The following is a 20,537-nucleotide window of genomic DNA, read 5'->3' as shown; positions in this document are numbered from 1 at the left end:
ACTTTGATTCATCTACATTATCATTATGGCTCCAAATCTGAATTTCTAGATTTTTGGACCATCCACTTTGTCGTTGGTTGGCTTGTGATTTGGCTTGCATCAAGAGCAAGGCAAATGTCTGGCCAGATGGGGAGATTTGGCCAGCAGATTTATCAAATTACTTCCTCAAATCCAGACTGTGGTCCTAGAAGTAGGGTGAATGCAACTAGCCTGAACCACATTGCTGAACCACTTTTAACAGGCACAGATAACAGAGAGAATATAAACATTATCATAGTCTTCTAGGTAAGGGAAGAAATATCACTATAGTATCATATGTAGTCTTTACCAAAATCATGAATTTTGTGTAGCTGTTCATCTTTCAAAATCATACCTGAAATGTGTTAAATGTCTCTGGATATCAAGGTCTAATATTGGAGTTGGTCTGGAGGATCCGAGGGGTGATCTGTCTTGACTTAGAAGGTCTTGGAATTCTTTACATATTTGTCTGAAAGGAAAACAGAAATTCTTAAATTACACAGGTGTAATCCTTCCCATAAAGCTGATTGATTCCCACAATGTTGTCACATTATCCTTGGTGATCTCAGTCATAACAAAAATGTTCGGCAGAGGCATTGTTAAAGAAATTAAAGACCAAAAAATCCCGCTCTTGCCTTCATGCCCCAAATTCTCAGAGCCAGCAGCATACAAAATCTCTTGAAGAAGAATAGTTCCCCTCTGAAACCATGCAAGCACTGTCATTTTAAAATGTGATTTCTCTCCTGATTTGTACCCAGTTTGGCAGTGTTAAGTCTGGCTTGGCTCACCTATATTAGGAGCAAGGGTTATGGTGAAAGAAAATGATGAACTAGCATTAGAACACACCAGAAGACTTAGAGTAAATGCACCACTACTTGTACATTTGCTTGTGTGCATTGGTTTAGCTGCACGTAAACGTCCTGAATGTTCTGGCCTTGCCTTCTTGATCCCCAACTATTAAGACAAATGGAACACTAGGAATTGTGAAGGAAAATGTTATTTTTGCTCTTCTAGTTTCCTTCTGTGTCCATACTCTGCTTCCTTGTAGAGTCTGGGGCAGAATAGCTGGTGGATCCTTAACTGAGACCTCTCCCACAGGTCTGTCCAGAGTGTGAATTCATTCCAGCAGCAGCTATTTAAATTTCTTATTGAATCATTCATTAAACTGTTTTACATTTTCTACCATGTATCAGGCAGCCTAAAGTAGATGTCTATAGAAGTCCAGAGGACTTGCATCCTAACAGTGCCTCTTTCTCTCCAGTAATAATAGGAGCAGTTCAGTGACTCACTCAGCTGTCAGTGCCTACATAATCCCATCGTTTTCACCTTTTCTCTGTGATGGTTTCCTGGGCAACACAGACTTTCAGTAGGTAGGAACTGGTTCCCCCATTCGACACCTTTCAGTGGGAACTCAGGCTCTGTTTTGCCCGATCTCCCACCAGCATAGTAACACAACTTCTTAGGAAAGGATGGATGGTCTTGCTGTCTTCCCTCTCCTTCTGCTTTTCAGCATTCCTCATCACCTGAGGATTGAAAATATCCCCTAGGATAAGTCTATATAAGATCTAACACTAAAAGAGACCTGAAAATATGTTGGGTGGGGTTTTTTTTTTGTTTTGTTTTGTTTTCATTCTTGTGATGTTGTTTTGGGCTAGTTTGCAGATTAGTCCAGGAAGGTTCTACCAATGTGTTTGGGTTATTTTTCTTTTTTTTTAAAGAACCCAAACTGGCTCCATTTAGTGCATGAATGCCCTCAGAAGAGTACTATCTGGACCATGGATCAATAGAGACACCACTTACTTACAATTAGTTTATGATACAATTAATCAAAAAAAGAAGAAAAAGAAGAGATGTCTGGATCTCTCTCAGGACTTCTCCAAATGATCATAGTGTTCTCATACCATTGACTATATTGGTACAATAGGCACATAACATGGGGCCAGGAGGGCATGACACCCATTAGATGATCAGGACACTTGCTTTGATTGCCTGACACTAACCTGACACTCAGTCGATTAATCTAATACTGGTCACAGTAAATACATGCAACCTAATAAACAATGTCACCTGGAAATGAAGGCAGTGCCAGGAACCATTCTCACATCCTCGTGCCAATTGTTACCATCTGATAAGGTCTTTGTATTTATGCTCTTCTAGCCTCCTAAACAGGGCGGCTTCCTGAGAATGGACTCTGGTGTGGGATAACTCTCAAAACATACGTAGAAGATATATGGGAGGGTTCAAGGAGACATACTTGGGCTTGTTCAGCCTGGAGAAGAGGAGATTCCGAGGAGACCTCATTGCAGCTTTCCAATATCTGAAGGGGGCCTACAAGGGTACTGGGAGAGGACTTTTTACAAGAGCCTGTAGTGATAGGACAAGGGGTAACGGGTACAAATTGAAAACACGGAGGTTTAGATTAGATGTCAGGAAGAAATTCTTCACAGAGAGGGGGGTGAGGCACTGAGACAGGTTGCCCAGAGATGTTGTGGATGCCCCATCCCTGGAAGTCTTCAAGGCCAGGCTGGATTTGGCTTTGAGCAACCTCGTCTAGTGGAAGGTGTCCCTGCCCATGGCAGGGGGGTTGGAACTAGATGATCTTTCAGGTTCCTTCCAACCCTAACCATTCTATGATTCTATGATTTTAATAATATAGACAATTGCAATCTGATGATTCAGTGTGTGCATGCTTTACTTTGTTAACATAGACACAATTATTGTGCATGGGCATAGTTTCTAATAATAAGGAGCATCTCTGTGATCCATTATTTCTGTTGGAATACTCTGGTCCTAGATAAGTTCAAGTTCATTATTACCTTGTAACTCCTGTCCTTTGGGACAGTGACATAATGGAAAATAAGTGGGTAAATACAGGTTCTTGGTCTTGAAAAGGACCTTCATTGCTCACTTACAACTACACTAACCTGTTTTTACTCTTCATTATACCACTGTTCTGCACATTTTGGACATAGACTTTGGATACTACATCTCTCTCCTGACTAAGAGAAGGGATGAAGAAAACTATTTCCTGCTGTGCTGCTGGACTTCATCCAAGACTGATTTCTGAAAATGCTTGTCATCTGTATGGACCTAGACACTGAATGCTTGAAAAGGCAGCATCGCCTTAGCCTTTCAGGCAAAGAGAGGTATTCAGCAGAAATGTATGTAAATGCAGCATACAGTTTTAATGAATCAGGTCCTTAGAGGAAAAACAGTTCCTTTCAACAACTGAAAACAGTCAGTCATTTTGGCTTCTAAACAATCTACTATCCCCAGTCGGCCCTGTCAGCACTGCTCTTCTCTCCTTCCTCCAACCTCTACTTTCTACCTGTTGAAAAAGTTCATCTTAAAAGTTCTTGTATTTTGACAAAGGGAAGTGTCAGAACCAAGTGTGCAATTAAGTTCCCTTCTATCTTCACATGTCAAAAGTCTTTACTGAGTGTTGGCAGGTTGAAAGAAAAGAAAAACTTTTTTATTATACATGAAAACCTGTAAAAGGCAGTAACCTACTTTTTTCAAGGGGATTTCTAGGCAAAGTGGTGTCTCAGAGCCTCCACTACCAATAAAATATCACCTGTGGTAGTGACAGGGAGGGGGCTGGCAGTTATTTGCTGAGTTGGACTATAGCTTTGAAAAAGCAAAGAAAGATGGTTATGCTGTCTTATGGGCCACAGATTAATAAAGAAAAAAAAGAGTCCTGGTCACTCCTGCAAGGGAGGCACCTGATGATTTGTGAGGTAGATGGTCAGCTGTTCCTGTATATGATAAGAAAAAGATAAAAAATTCTGTGCTGGATCAGAACTAGAGCCCATCTAGCCCGTGATCCTATTGCTAGCAGTGGCCAAAGCAAATGTCTTGTGAAGAGTACGAGACTGGGGCAAAGGTATGCTCATGAGTCTGATATATTCCAAGTGTGGCAGAGTTGCCAGGCATGCAAAGATCAGATATGAAAGAGATGTTCAGCAAGTCCTGTGCTTCCAGTCTCAGAGCTACTTTTCAGAAAACTAGCAAATTGGGCACATAGTGTCATGAGCCAAATGTTGATTATCCTGTACTGGCTGTAAGCAACCCCACAATAAAACTGCTGCTCACACTATTCTGTTATGGTCCATATAAATGAGTGTGTATCTGTCCCTCTGTCTCATGTGGAAGGCCTTGTGCTGCAATACTTTGTGTTGTTTCCCATAGGACAGTGTGCCGCTCCATCAAGTGGAATTATTGATGTGGCCTTCAGCAGTTCTGCATCTGTTCTACCTGCAACCTGATCAGATTCTGTCCCCTGTTGTAAAGCCATTCAGGGTTTCCCACATCTCTGCAAGGTGAACTAACCCAAGCTTAAAGACCCTCTAAAACCAAGTCCCAGCCATTTCTTTCCTTTCTCCACTCCCCCTCCCCCGCTTCCATTTCTGTGTGGATGGCATAGACATGTGTTGAAGCCTTTCTAAGAGTCTAGGGTTAACAGGCCAATATCAGCAGCCTTTGACCACAACCATGAGAATTCAGTCTTTTTTTCTTTTTTTTTAATCTTGGTCTGGAATGCCCAGACAATCATATGCTTGGTCAACAAAGGTGTGTGGAGAGAAAGAGAATCACTGGAGACTGACTTCTCCCATTGATTACTACTTTCTTAATCTTTCAGCTCTTAATCTAAGCTTGCTTCACTCCCAACCTGCCTTTGTTGTTGCTTGCGTTCACAGCTATGTACTGGCTACACAACCCAATCATCTCTTCTTCCCATGATAATCGTCTGGTAAGGCTCTGATTCTTCATCATCTAGACTATCAAATTATTAGAACAGGCCATGACACCATCTTATTGTATCAAATAGTACTATCCTAGGCAGATCTTGAGATTGAAAATGTGAGGGACCATTACCAAGAGGTAGTTTTGGAAGGTCAAGTAGTTTCAGTCAATGAATGTGGTTTGTTTCATGACAGAAAGGGGTCCTGATTTCATTCACTGTACTGCTATCAACATAACCTCACACCAGGTAGGGCTGAGCAGGGCACTGAAAAGAATGTTAGTGATCTCCATGTGTTAAAGAGGGCTACTGGCATCTAAATTAGCAGTCTTAATTCTTCAGCCCATGAAGCACAGTTCTGTGCATGGCAGTTGAACTGCTTCCACCCAGGGTGGCTGGATTGATTGATTACAAGGCACAGATGCCCTTGATAACATTGGGAGCTTCTGCTGGACACTGGAGACTTCTGCACTGTAGACATTAAGGGCTCTATTTAGTTACCTACACATAGATATGTGGTACCCAAGACATCCATAATAACTGACAGATACAACACTGTAACAAAAATAGACCTGTCTGCTTCTGGAGCAGCAGTTGGTAAGCAAACTGGATAACCCAGTCCATCTCAAATTGCAGTAGGTGCCTATGTTTGGACAACTGAATCAAGCCACTGAAGTTGGATGTCTGAATCCAGAATGGAATTTCACTCATATACTAGGAATTGTGGAAATAATTTTGTTCTTTCCCCTTATTTTTCCTCAAACCCCCACATATGGAAGATCTTACCAGTTCTGTCAAAGGCACAAGTCTATGGGCTTCTGCCTCCGTCCCAGATTGGACACTGGCAACACAGAGAGGCAATGGCACTCCAGTTCTCTCCATAGGCAAAGCTTGCCATGAATGACTTTACCACTCTGGAATTTCAGTGGTGTTTTTGGTAGCAGTGTAAAAATCCACCACTTCTTCAGGTGTCATGACTCGCAAGCAAAGGAGGCAGGGCAGTTATGAAATTATTAAAATTACAGACCTAGAGCTTATATGTGCATAGTGAATAATTGAAACTCCTGAGAAATGACTAGAGTACCTACTATCAGGCACATGAAAGCATGACTGGGAAATACCGTGCTAGTGTTAGGACGCCAAGGACCTGTGTCTTGTAGTACCTGGACAGGACTGATCTGTAACTCACTTCTCCTTCCAGGCAGGAGAGGGCAGTAGTAGCACAGACATTGACCCATCTGTCCCTCTTACAAGCACTCTGGCTGTAGAAGGATGTAGCCTACCCTTGTATTATGGACAGACCGCTCTGATAAATTTGCTGGTGCTTTTAACCGATGGAAGGGAGATAAAAAGATATGTTGCTCCTTACAAGTGCAGGATAACAGCATACAAGCCCAAAGTTCATAGGAGTTAGAAGTAATGCATATCCATGACTCCCCACCTCAATAGTAAAGGAGGGTGAGAAAGTAGGCATGGAGTGGTGGAAAGGGTAGTGACACTCTTATGTGTCCCTCAGTGGGGGTAGGACATGACAGTTACCCACTGATAATTACAACCCACGGTAATGTGATCTCTCCCTAGAGCCAAAAAAAAGAGGGGAAAGGTTTATATCATTATGGTTGAGTAAGGTTTTATAGATGGGGCAAACCCTTCCAGTGGGGCAACTTGCAGTCCTAATTCTTGTTTAGGTTGTGCTGACCAATAGTACAACCAGCTTTCCATAGTTAGGGGACAGATTGTTAATGGGCTATACAGCAATGGTGAGACATAACTTGCAGAGAGGAGCTGCTTCTTGCCAGCTGGTTTATTCTCATGTTTCTGAAACCCCTTGGGCCTTTAAAACAAGTGGGGATGTAGGTAAGAATAAGGTCATACTCCACTTATTAGTTTTAACCTACAAGGGACTTAGGAACATGATGAGTGAGGTCTCCCATCGCCTTCACAACTGGCAAATGACCCCTGAGCCACATGGTGCTCTGCTTAAGACCTCAGGAAAGGATTCACAGGCCTGAGATGATTCAATGTGTGTTATCATGTCACCTTCAGGGAGAAGAGCTCTGGATACAAGAGGGACACCAAGGTCAGAAATGCTGTTCTCCATATGCAGATGAAGCACAAGGGACAGTCCTGTAACTGGTCAGCCTCTTCCCCTACTACAGGGTGATTCCTCTCTGTCAGATACAACCCAGCTTGGATGATTCCCAAACATTTCCAGCACTGGGGAAAAAAGGCAGATGGTGCTTTGAGAGCTCAGGTTTCTATCATAGAATCACAGAATGGTTTGGGTTAGAAGGGACCTTAAAGATCATCTAGTTCCAACCCCCTTGCCATGGGCAGGGACACCTTCCACTAGCCCGCGTTGCTCAAAGCCTCAGCCAGCCTGGCCTTGAAGACATCCAGGGATGGGGCATCCACCACTTTTCTGGGAAACCTGTTCTAGTGCCTCACCACCCTCTCTGTGAAGAACTTTCCGATACCTGATCTAAACCTCCCCACATTCAATGTAAATCCATTACCCCTTGTCCTATCATTATCCTGTCCTCAGCTCTCCTACAGTCTCACTGTGTAACACAGCAGTAAGCGCAGGAAGAATATGAATACGTTCAAGGCTATCCCATGCAGGCATACCCCACACCTAGTATAGTTCTATATTGTTCCATGCAGACTATTTATTCCTGTTTCCCATGTCTCATGGAGGCTAATCCCTCCCTCATCAAGGCTAATTAACCTAGATAGAATGTTATCTTAACATGATGTTACTGCTCCAGGGGGGTGAATGGCTTGTTTAGAGCCAAGTCAGGTGTCTGTGTGTGTCTTCAATGGCTTTAGCAAAGCTCTCCTGCTGGTTTACATTGTTCCAGTGCCTTTGACTTCAGGGGAACTCTTGCAATTTCCATCCAGAGAGGATCTGTCCCTCTGCAAACCGGCTTTCCCTCATCAGACTAACGATATTTATCCCACAGTAATTAGTACTTCAGTGTAAGCTTAGATCTGCTCCTCACATGCAAACAGGAGAAAAAGCTAGTGCCTGTCCTATTGATCCTATCATATAATAATGTCCCTTCCTCTCATCTAAACCAAAGCATTGGAGAAGAGATACGTGCCTCCTTCACCGCAGGCAACGAGAGCGTAGCCACTGAAACCTCATTGCAGTAAATATGGTTCCTCTTACAGCATCTCTAAAGAAGATTGCTCTCACTTGCTGCCAGTGAGTAGTTGTGATAGCAGTCACCGCAATCCCAGCTCCGCACTCCCACTCCTCCCTCCCCCAACCCCCAGGTCCAAAATGGAGAAGTGACAGACAGATTTCTTTTTTAGTTTCCCCTCCCTTCTTACTTTGTCGCTAGGATCATCTTTTTCCGCGCTGTCTGCTCTTTCTGTTCCATGTGCTGTCTGGCAATGTGCTCTCCTACCGCCTTGGCAGGGAACTCTGTTTCACAGGTGTAGCCGAAATCTCTGGCCAAATGTAATGCTTCCCCTGTGGGCAAACAAAATGGGTCAGTTAGTTTTTAGGGTTATTATTATTATGCTTACATAATTTCTATCACTCTTAAAGAATAATAATAATACAGTAAGTCACTTCTGTAGATATTAATTCCCAATCTCAGTTACAGTTTTCAGCCCATTTGGCTTGCTCATGCTTAGTCATCAGATGGTGCCAGCCAGACCATAGGGAGGTTACTCCTCTCATGAGAAAATGCTAGTCAAGACATCTGGGTTTAGCTCCCTCCCCTGCCACCAGTGAGTCTGTGGGGATAGCATACATTTCAGCAGATTTGGTTAGGGTGAAGCCAGTACCCCACACTAAAGACGAGCAGACCTCAAAGCACAGCACAAGAAAGAATCCTGTTTCTAAAAAGATTGCAACCAAAGTTGACCCGAGAAAAAAAAAAAAAGATGACAATGAAGATCACAGTTGCGGTTTTATATGTGGGGAAATCAAGGCAAAGGAATTTCATGGCTTGAGTAGGCTTTATGAAAAGTCTGTGACAGAGGCAGGCACTGAGCACCTCTTTACCTCACTACAAAGACTGGATGCCAATCCAACTCCGTGCTGGATGCCAAATACCTCTGGAAGAACCTATCCCTCTCCACTAGCATAGAGGACCCAGGAATTCATTTTAGGGTTTACTGAACACTCTGGCCTGCGTGCTATGATTCTGACAACCTTGGTGTGGGATTTATCTGATCACACAGAACTGCCTGGAGTGTGAACATCTGTGTCTAAGTTAGTCTTTCCCTGGTGGGAAATAGGCATTTCCAGATGACACTTGCCCTCATCTCACTGTAGAAGGTAGAAATAGGTCAGCTACCAGACCTATGCATGTCTGCATAAGTGTCTGAGAGATGTGCTCCAGAAGAGTTTTGGAGTTAGGGTGTTGTGGGCTTTTTATTCTATTTTTCTTATTTTTTCAGTCTCGTGTGTTTGGTTGCCATCATGAGAGATGGCATTGGACCCTGACTTTTTGGAGACCAGGCTGATGCTCCAGGTAAACAGTTAGGAGGTACACAGGACCTGCAACTCTTCCCTTTTAGAACAAGTGCAGTGGAATTCCTTTCATTAAATGTCAGTATTGAAATATGACCTGGTACTTTCAGGTCAATGGAGACAAGCTAACACTTGAAGCATGTATTACCCCATACTAGAGTAGAAGGTAAAAGTGGATCAGAGTTATAGAAAAGTCCAGGTTACAAGGGAACTCAGGAGATCACCGCCTGTTAAAAGTGTAACCTTAGATGAGGATATTCATGGACTTTTCAAGCCCAGTCTTAAATATTTCCAATCATAAAGATTCCACAACTTTTCTGAGAAACCTAATCAATTGTTTCAATATTAATTTACTTTAATTGTTAATCACACAGAAGTGTTGATTTCTCCCAGCAATGGGACATCAAAGGACAGACACAACTACAATAGAGATGATGAGATGAATCCCATCCCCAGCAAGACTGAGTCTGCTCGGCACAGACCTGGTCAAGTCAAGGAAGATAGACACTTCCATGGGAGCAGTGGTCCTGTGCAAGGGGCAGCATGACGCATGAGGAACAACACACACTGACCTTTATTCCAGACTCTGTTGTCCACTTTTTCAGAGTTAACTGTCTTGTCTCCTATCATAGAAGTTTTTTACCAGAAAAATACCTTTTGTTTTGACAAATACTTGGTTATGTTTTTATCTGAACTAATTGGGTTCAGGTACTAGTAAAATACATGCACTACTCCCAGGGAGTTTGTTTGCTGACAGCAATCAACACCAACCCTCGCAGCTGTGACCAATTTTACATGCAAAAATTGAAGATCATACTCAAAATCATCTGCACTATTTGTGGTTTTTAAACATGATTTCCAGTATGCCTAAAAAGAATAAGAAGTTAACACACAACCACTGTCTCTGAGTTGAAAGGAGAAATGGTTTCCACTTAGTTTACAGCTTCTGGAAAAGTATAATAATTGGCAGTATATTTTAAATGGATTTTAGTGGTATGTTAACAGTGAGTCAGAATGAACAGGCATTTAACTGACTGCCAGTTTTCTATTTAAAATGTCTATCCCAGACTTCTTCATGAATGAGAAAGGGTACAAGTTTAAACCATAGCTGCTAAATTTCTGTAGAGTTGCTTCAAAATTTGTATTTCAGCTACGCTTTTACTCTTCCTTAAATAACACTTAAAGAGTAACTCAACTTCAGAAGGGTGCCAGGTTGTGCTTTTCAACCTCACTCCATTAAAACACTTGATAGATTTGTTTTCATGCCAATGTGGAAAGAAGATAAAAGTCGAACCCATTGAAGCTGACATCAGGTGGAATTACTGTTCTCCAGACAGTTCTATCCCGGTCCCAGTCAGAACCAAGTAACAATGCAAGGAATAGAGTAAGCAAAGCATTAAGCATTTAGCTGTTGAAAAAGGCTTGGTTTCTTCAAGAGAACAAAAGTTTATGTCATGAAATGTAAGCATTTATTTAATGTGGTCAACAACAAACTGACTGCAATTTGCAGGTTTTCACTTAATGTCAAAAAGAAAGAGAATGAAAATATAAACATAATTAAAATGTATCTTTCTAATGTCGGTGTATATTATTTACTAGAGATGAGAAAATTATACTAAAGTCATTTGGTGATCTGGGAAAATTATACAAAATTATAAAACTTGTCCATTTTAAATTGAACTGGGGTTGTTATGGAATGTTAATGGTATATGAAGAGATAAAATAATGAGAAAATGAAACAAAAGGACTTATCTTCTTGTGGATTTACAGAGGTAAAAATGTATATACAAATGTATTCTACTGTGAAAAAAACCTACAAAATTTTATAATAAATTTTACTGGAAATGGATAGCTGGTATATGTTAGGAATGTACATTATAAGTATGCATATGTATTCATAAAAGCATGCACTTCCATATGATATAAGGAATAACCATTCTAAATTACAATGTCAAATTCTAAGAAGTAGAAAACTGGTCTTGAAAATGTTCTGCAGAACATGATTTTTTGTATTTCTTTTTTGAGCAAAGATCTTGTTTTGAACTGGGTCCAAATGAGGTATTTAGAAGTGGATATGTTATACTTCTATACATATTAATTTTTGTTAATCTCAGTGACTATAGGTTCCTTGTATTATTTCAGAGTAGGAAATAATTCTGCTTGGTGGGGAAAGTAGTTTGCACAAAATGTCATAAAATATGTTCTTTCTTTTTCTATATCATAATTTGGACAAACATTTATTCTAGGGGTAAATGCAGAAATGTTGGAAATGTGGATGAATTTACCTTTATACTTAGATTAGATTTGCCTTCTGCCAAGTTACTATGTCAGGGAGGAGTCATACTAAAGGTAGAAATCCCTAAAAAAAATGGCTTTTATAGGCAGTTACCTTGTTTCCATCTAAAATCAAATTTCTCTATTCCTAATATCTCCAGCTCTTTCCTCCTGCAGAGACAAAGAACAGGCACTGGGGATCCTTTACTCCTTCTCCTCCAATCCAACACATGGTTTTGCAGCTATAAGGAGCTCTGCCTTTCCTACATATTTTGACAATTGACCAGAGAGCTTTGCATGATGGAAAAGGACAGTTGCTGAAGCTGAATTGGCAGAGACAGCTCTGGAAATCCTCAGTGGAGAGACCAGCCCTGGTACCTTGACAGGCTTCTGTGGGCAGGTGCAAAGACCAGTGTGGGTGTCTCCTGGGTCTAGCAAGAGTGAGAGATGCTCCTATGCAGAGTGAAGGCAGAAGCTGTGTCCCAGGAGAGGGACACTCAGCATCTGAACCTCCCACTCTCTCCTCGGCTTCACCTCCTCCGGATGCTCTAACCAGCAGAAATGCTACCCAGAGGGAGGAGGGACAGGCGGGAAGTGGAAGGAAAGGTTTCTTCTATTTGTGGGGTGAGAAGGGAGGAGGAACAAATGGAAGAATATTTAAACAAAGGCTGGTGAGGAAGTGTGACACCTGATAGAAGGGGGGAAAAAGTAACCACTGACCTATTTTTCTTAGGTCCCCAAATGATGAATGCAGTCAATTCTATGTCTAGTAAATTTAGTGTCTTAGGTTTAACAGGAAAATAAATTCTAGAGTTTTGAAAGTGCTTTTTTCCTTTTTTTTTTTTTTCTGGTGTGTTTTTGTTTGTTTGTTTGTTTTAAATAATATGATGGTTTTAAATTCATTCATGCACTGCTTTTACCTGCATTTGCAATAGCATATATGCTATATTTCTTCCTCATAAGTGACCTGTCCAAACAGACGGGAGCATCTCCCCTCTTCTCACATCCTTTTTTGCTTCTACTGGGGAGGATTTTGACTCCTTTGAGCCAGAAGTAAGGTTTAGCCTTGGCAATGCTGGTATTTAATGGAGGAGCCCTTACTGTATTAGCTAAGATGCAGGAATTTTCCTTTTAGACCTGGTTAAGAAAAATGACCTTTCCCTTCATCTAATCTAGGCACTAGAGGGCATCCCTCACCTACAGGTTGCACAAAGCTATGTCCCATACTGCTGTGGAGGGTCTTGCAATGCTAAGCTCATTCTCCCACTCTGTCTTGCCACCTATTGTGACAATTTACATGGATATGTAAAGAACAGAACTGATCTGTCAAACAGTTCCTTCTCTGGGCCCTGGAAGTCCCTACCAAAGACACTAAAGATGCAACCCAACCAAAACAAGAATAACAATAAACACCCAGCAGCCATGCTGAACCCCAAAAGAAGTAAATTTGCAGGAAACAAGTGACCACAGAATCATTTTCATAAAGTCTGCATCTTGACATGACTACCAAAACCTAGAAATTCACTGCACTCTGTTGAACTTAGCAGTACTCCCCAAAACTCAATGTTTTTAGTCTATTTAGAGGAAAAGAAGTCTTAGACATGACAGAGACATTTCAGGATGTCAATATACCAAATCACCATAATTTTCCCTTTTCTTACCTCAAACAGATATTCAAGAGGTTGAGCACATTCCTACTTTACAGAGACATTAAAGGTCTCGATACACTGAAGACTGTGAGACTCTTCAGTAATAATAAGCTTAGAACTACCTAAAGTAGTCAAGAGCGACACAATCCTGGTTCCTTATGAGAAGTCCACACAGTGCACCTGATATTTAGGGATTTAATAAGTTTAATGAACTGTTATGTGAATTTGTATATTGACATCAGACAGAAAAAGCCAGTTATTTTGTTCATGATTTTTTCTCCTCTAAAACCCTGAATAAGTTCGTGTCTTTACATTTCAGCCTCCTCCAGCAGCAGGAGACATTGAGGAATGGGTTTCCTTGGACAAACTGTGCTATGAGTTTGTACCACTTAGCAGTAGTATCTGCGTGTACAATGGGTTACCACAAAGAATTCAACAAGCACTGCCAAGTTTGACAGAGGACTGGTTACCTAGACAGAAAATGAGCTACATTTTGTTTTATGTTGGAATGTTAATGTATATGGTGATGCTTTTCCTAAAACTTCCAATAGACAAGATTTATTATTAGGGTGTCTTGGTAAACAAGTCTCTATCAAAGTGAGCTCAGTGTCTTCAGTATATATCTTTAGGACTCATATTAAGGCACTCCAAGAAAAAAAACAATACCATAGGCTTGATATTAGGTTTGCTATTGGCTTTGAGAAAAGGGCAGGGAGGCAAGCACAGCTCTGTCCCTGTGAAAAAGGAATCTAATTCTGACTTACAGTAAAGGTACTTTGCCTGTCAGTCCCAGGCCAGCAGTTGAAAGAGGGATTCCTCGCTCTCAATCTCTTCTAATGAATGAGTAGCTGGCCACATAGCTCTATTTATTCTTTCCTGCTAAGCCCCAAGATGCAGGAAGGCCTGTGAGGGTAGGGACAGCCCTTACTCCCCTAAACTGGGAGATAAAACTCCCTTCTCTAAGCCTGTAACTCCATTATGACTTTCTCTTTATTACAAGCAGGTGTGATATGGACACCCCTGTGTTTCAAAGCAGCCCCATTGTAGTTCTGTGTGCTCAGTGACCCCTGAGAACAGTAGTCCCTTCTCTTAGATGGTAAAAAACACCCATTGTTGTGTATTCAGCACTATTTCTGCATCCTTTGAGACATTAAATACCTGACTAGACAAGGTCCTGAGCAACCTCTTCAAACTGACCCTGCTTTGAACAGGAGGGTTGGACTAGAAGATCGTCAGAGGTCCCTTCCAACCTCAACCTTTCTGCAATACTGTGATTCTGTGGTAATATGTGCTGAGACCTCAGCCTACTTGCATAGATCTGTATGGACCTTTCAGGTTATGATCCTAGAAGGTGCTGACCTTTAGGATGAGCTGAGTTCTCTCAACATCAAGGAGGAGGGATCTGAAATTCCCAGAGCTGCTACTCGCAGCTAGACAACAAACTGAGTACTTAGTGGATTCACCCAGACTAGAAGAGATTCAGGTAGAGTTTCTTCCCTTTGCCTGAGGGGTTTGAACCTGCATCTCCCAGCTGAAGGTTTGAAGAACCCATCAGTATTTGGTGAATGATACTTAAACAACAAAAAAAGGCCAAGAAGTATCTCCTGGGCCTGTCTGGAGTTTATCTGAAAAAAGATTTCATTCATTTATGTGTGTGGGGAAAAGTCTTGTCTAAATATTATGCTTTCTTATGAGGAAAAAAAAAAAATCACATTTTTGGATCAGCTCCAGGAAATTGACAAGTTAAAAAAAAGGAGGATAAACAAACCTACTTATAGAGTTGGTATAAGACATTCATCTGTCTCACAAGAACACTTGGATCATCGATTTGTAAGTCAGATCCCAGCACAGAAAGCACAGATCAATGCTGAGGAAACTGCAGGACCAAAACACTTGCTGGGAGACAAGATATCTCAGAATGGACATCCACTTTGCCACTTTGTCTGTGGCTTTAGGCAAGTCAGTTCTCCTACTTGTACAAAATACAGATTATTTAACAGTGTGGCTGAAAAGTGTTGTATACAAGGAAACATTTTAATCATGTTTATATTATATTGCAATATTATAAACCCTACCTTCTACCAAGGAAGTCAAGAGTGTGACATTTGCTGCTTTTCTTCTTCCTGCAGGCAAATTCAATCCCAGTCTGTCTAATTTTTCTCGCAAGCAGCGTCCTCCATTCTTGGATTTTGCTCTATCCCAAGAGAACAGTAAGAGAGAGAAACTTGTCTTTAATTTGCACTTTTTTTCCCTATGTAAATATAAGCCTTGAATTTGTACACGTTATTGACAAATGTGTGGGGTAATGCCTGCACTAGTGACATCAATGGAAAAATCTTTCAGAGCTGTATTCTTAACATCCTGCTCACACTTTGTGAGTCTTTCATGTTGGTCCTTTGACAAAGTTAGACATTTTAATGCCTGTCATAGTGGCTTCAGGTCTTCAGACAGCTTTCCACCTGGTGGAACCCATGGTCCTGATTTGGGTACAGAGCCTGGGCTTGCAATCACAGAATATAAATATTGCCAGTACAGTCACTTATATCTGATTATTCACCCCAGGGTCAACTGAGAGACAAACAAGTACTTCTATAATGATATTAACAAGATGCCTAGAATGAGGGGACTTTACACATATCTTTCACATGATAAGGAAGCCAGATGGCTACTCAAATGTGAAGATCTATGTGGAACCCGGGTCCAGCTATCCCTCTATAGTTTATGTAGAGACTTGCATACCTAGAAATGTAGTTTACGAAGCCCAGCACTTAGAAAGAAGAAGGATAAGGCAATAGGAAATGCTGAAGCTAAATTCCCAGCCATTGATGGTCATCTATGCCCTTATTCCAAATGCTTACATCACTTTGTTCTCATAAAATGGCTCCTGGTGCATCCCACGCCTACTTTTCTGCAGTACCTCAGTGTTCAAAGCATTTGAGACATATCCACTTATGCAGCAGACATAGGTTCAATTTCTTGCTCAGCCTGAGGAAATTTTAACCTACGTCCTTTAGACAAATGCAGCAGCCAGCTGGCAGAGAATAACTAATGTTAAAATGCTTAAACATTGAATAGAGCAGTGACTGAAAACCAGATCTCTCCCATCCCAAAAGAATGACCTGGTCCTTAGATAATAGAGTCATCACTATAGTTACACCTTTGCTTTTGTCCAATAAATATTTGATTAGCCCCAAATGAGACTGAGTGACTCTCAGCTTAGAATAACCAATCATCATTGAGTATTAAGTGTACCTAACTAAATGTTTTGAGATGCAGGTTCAAGTTCCTTCAGGAACAGAAAGGAACCAAACATGGAATACCGCCATTTGGATGGTCATTTGTACACACTAAGAGATACCACAACTTTTACCATGTTGTATGTCAGAATATGTCTTCTGAAAACACTTAGTTCTGAATAAAAACTAGTTAGAGAAATACTTAGATGGTGACTGTTGGCAGGATGCAAAACCAACCCTGCCAGGTCTCAGGAAAACTATGAGGGATGTTTGGTTTTCCTACATCTCTGCTGGTCAACTACAGAGTGTTAGAGTCTGTTCTGTAGTTGTGACACCTACATGTATAGCCTGATCAAATCTATTAATTTACACTCTCTGCTTCAAACATCAGAATTAGTATATCCAAACTGTTGGCTGGGTTTTGCTAACTCCTGGACCATGCCCAGGCTTGATTTGGAAGGGTGATATTTGGTCTGGGTCAAAAACTTATGGGGATCATTCTAACATTTTAACAGAAGAGAGACATGAGGCCCCATGTTCAGGCTGATATCTTTGCATTCTTAATAGCTTGTACTAGTATTGATGAAGCCTGTGGTATGAGTATTTAAAGTCAATATTTCTGTGAGTATTAGCTGAAGACCTTTCCAAGGTGAAGCAGTAACATAGGGAAACTTTTTGTGGATGTAGATTTTGGATATCAATGCCTATAGAGGCACATAAATAGGGTTGATGCCCCTGAAACAATTTTACAACCTGTAGTCCTTACTCTGCAAGATGGCTCACAACCCCTCTTGGACTACTACGTATCTTAGAATATCCCAGGTTGGTTAAAATTGCTTTCAGTATAAGTATGAGGATCAGTGTGGCTGTCAGTGACAGCAGTGAAATAGCCTATGACTTTCCAGCTAGTTTTGATCAAAGGGCATTCAAGTAGCTTATGCCATCTAAGCTGATGCCTCAGGGACATTGCAACTTAGAGATGCCTGGCAGAATTACAGTTGCCTCCTTGTTTTCCACTTGCAATGTGAGGCACAGTCTGCCACATTCCTCCTCTGCTACTGCTCTTTGCAGGTGTCTACTCTGGTCAGTGAAGGGTCAGAGGCAAAATTTTACCTAATTACTTGCTTCTTCAGTATCTCACAAGAAAAATAAAACCAGTGTATTCTGCTAAGTCTCTCTTTTCTGTATTGAAGCAGCATGCAAGGGAGAAGGGGAGAAAAAGGCACCCCTACACCTCCGTGATTTAAGTTTTTGATGAGTGAGGGTTGTAAATACACTTGGTGAAACAATATATTCTGAAATAGTTTCTCAACAAGAAGTCAGATTTATAGCTCTGGCGAGATTTTCCACGCACTGAGGATCTCTCTTTTTTTTTTTTTTCTTTTTTCCATTCAAAACAAGGCAATTACCCATCTCTACTGGGTAAACGCACTGAGAGGCTAAAAAAAAATCAATTCACTGAAAAATTTAAATTTTCTGTGAAAAATGTCATCACAATCTTAATTTCTCTCATTTATTGAAAATTTCCCTAGAAACAATGTCACTCCCAATCCACCTCCTTCTGTTTTCCCAAACCATGACACTTAGCCAAGTGGGGAAAGAGAACAAAACCTATTTGTAGAAAATAAAATTGCAGAAATTACAGCACTGTCTAGGACTTGTTATTCTCACCTTTAACTTACCTTCTCAAAATACCTCCTAAGAGGGAAGCATTGAGGCATTCTGGTGGTGAAAGCCGCCTTTTCACCTCCGCAATGGTGACTTTGTACTTCGAGGTGGAGCTGAGTAGGGATAAGCGACCAGGAACAGAGCAGAACAGGTCCGTGGGGTTAACCACACAGGTGCCACCTGCAAAACAAAAGAAATGTTAGATTAGGGGAAACCTCATATTCCGTGTTTTGACAAAATCAATCATGAAGAACAATTCTGTGGCTGGTTTTGTTGGTGATGATGATGTTTTTCTTTGTGTTTTTGGACTATTTCAGTGGGTTTAGTTTTTGTTTTTAAATATTGCATCTCATTGTGGATTTGAGAAAGATGAATGGATTGAAATTTTGGTCTGAGAAAAGTGAGGTATTAGATCTTATAAGCTTTACAGTCAAATTAGATATTTATGGCTACCTCATTTGATTTCATGCACAGTAATTATTACATATTGTCGGTCTTTTGAGTCTTGTATGTAGTATGATTAACAACATAGGATTGAAATAGATTCAGGTATCACAGGATTTTAAAAAATGAAGTTGGTGAAAAATTTAGGACATTGGTCCTAATAAGAAATGTTAATTTAAGACTCATAGCAGGGTTTAGGGTAACAAAGATGAAATGTCACTACAGGTTTGCAGTGATTTGCATCCAGAATGGCTTTCCACGCCTTTGAACTCACATATAGTCCTTCTGAAGTTAGGTAAAATCCTCAGCTGTTAATGATTGAAATCTACTGCACTACATCAGTTTATCTCAGGATAGTTCTGGAATTGTTTATTTCTTGAAAGTAACAATTACTTGGCCTGGGTCTAAAACTGCTGAATGATCAACAAATCTTTAAAATGAAGACTCTGATCAATAACTCCTCAGGCAAAATCGAGCTTTTAACTTAAAGTTAATATGTGAAAGAGCAAGGGAGAAAACTTTCATTGCAACTGATCCAAGAGGATAGTGAAAACTCCCAGAGAAGAAAAATAATCTTAAGGACTAGTACATATTTTATCACCATGTGAAAAACACTTTTATTTGACCTGCCTTCTCCAACCTAAGTACAACAAAAAATTGGAACTTCAGGAAGAAGTTCTTAATGGAGAGAGTGGTGAAGCACTGGAACAAGTTGCCCAGAGAAGCTGTGGATGCCCCATCCCTGGAAGTGTTCAAGGCCAGGCTGGATGAGGCTTGGAGCAACCTGGTCTAGTGGAAGGTGTCCCTGCCCATGGCAGGAGGGTTGGAACTAGATGGTCTTTAAGGTCTCTTCCAACCCAAACCATTCTATGATTCTATGAATTCTGTGGAAGAAATAAATCTTACCACTTCATGCACAGTCCTTCTTTGGTGGAAAGATGAGAAAAAAAACCAAAGAATGAACTGCATATGACAGTGGTATAAAATAGCATATAAATCAATGCAGTATTAGAAGGAGATCAGATGGTTTCTGTGAGGACACTGATATAAAGATCTTAGAGCAGAATGCATCTGTGCTCATCACTCATGTCTAAAGGAAAGATACTGTAATTTTCAAACTGCCATGATAATTTCTTCTTTTCTGTGAACACCATAATCTATTTGTACTGCAAGAGCTCACTTTATTGTGCTTCAAAATTTTAGTTTGAAATCTAAATTCTGAGAAGAGAAGAGAAGAGAAGAGAAGAGAAGAGAAGAAGAGAAGAGAAGAGAAGAGAAGAGAAGAGAAGAGAAGAGAAGAGAAGAGAAGAGAAGAGAAGAGAAGAGGAGAGAAGAGAAGAGAAGAGAAGAGAGAAGAGAAGAGAAGAGAAGAGAGAAGAGAAGAGAAGAGAAGAGAGAAGAGAAGAGAAGAGAAGAGAAGAGAAGAGAAGAGAAGAGAAGAGAAGAGAAGAGAAGAGAAGAGAAGAGAAGAGAAGAGAAGAGAAGAGAAGAGAAGAGAAGAGAAGAGAAGAGAAGAGAGAAGGGCTCACTTTACACAAAATCTGAACACCTTCACTTTATCTTCTTCGACATGTAATCCCTCTTAAAATGAAGATGGCTATGTGTGTTGTAGTTTTAGCAGAGCAAGAGGAATATAACTGAAGGGTGAAACCATTAAAGGCAGACTATTGCTTGCTTACATAAGGCAAACAGAATTTCTTTCCAAATATTTCAGCTCTTGAAGGTATATTTAAACATTTGTGCTGACAGCAAAACCAGAAAAGAACATCTCTTGGTATAAATCCCAGATGGGTGAGATCCTGACTCAGTATAGCAGGATATTTTATGACTTTTCTAATTATGCTGTGGGATAGATATTGGTGTCCACTTCTCAGGCAGAATATAGAGACAAATCGTGCATCACCAAACATATAGACACATCAAGGCCACTTATGCACATTTTTGCACAGCTCAAAGCTACAATTCATGAGCTCATATGTTCAAATACAGAAATCTGGTGCCACATGCCTGAAATGTTT

The 20,537-nt window shown here is 40.7% G+C and overlaps 1 protein-coding gene across 1 annotated transcript; it reads right to left on the bottom strand.

Moving 5' to 3' along the window:
• Positions 1–373: 373 nt before the first annotated feature.
• LOC104516258 (transcription factor AP-2-delta) lies at positions 374–18,255 on the bottom strand (the record flags this gene model as incomplete). The annotated part of the gene is made up of 4 exons (XM_010160539.1): positions 374–487; positions 8,096–8,237; positions 15,247–15,365; positions 18,090–18,255. Coding segments are annotated over 4 exons (541 nt in total), but the record flags the coding sequence as incomplete, so codon positions are not given.
• Between the last annotated feature and the right edge of the window lie 2,282 nt (positions 18,256–20,537).

This window comes from Eurypyga helias, unplaced genomic scaffold (assembly GCF_000690775.1).
Source record: "Eurypyga helias isolate BGI_N326 unplaced genomic scaffold, ASM69077v1 scaffold47501, whole genome shotgun sequence".
NCBI lineage: Eukaryota > Metazoa > Chordata > Aves > Eurypygiformes > Eurypygidae > Eurypyga > Eurypyga helias.
The sequence above is the reverse complement of the archived record's forward strand: the minus strand, read 5'-3'. Positions and strand labels throughout refer to the sequence as shown.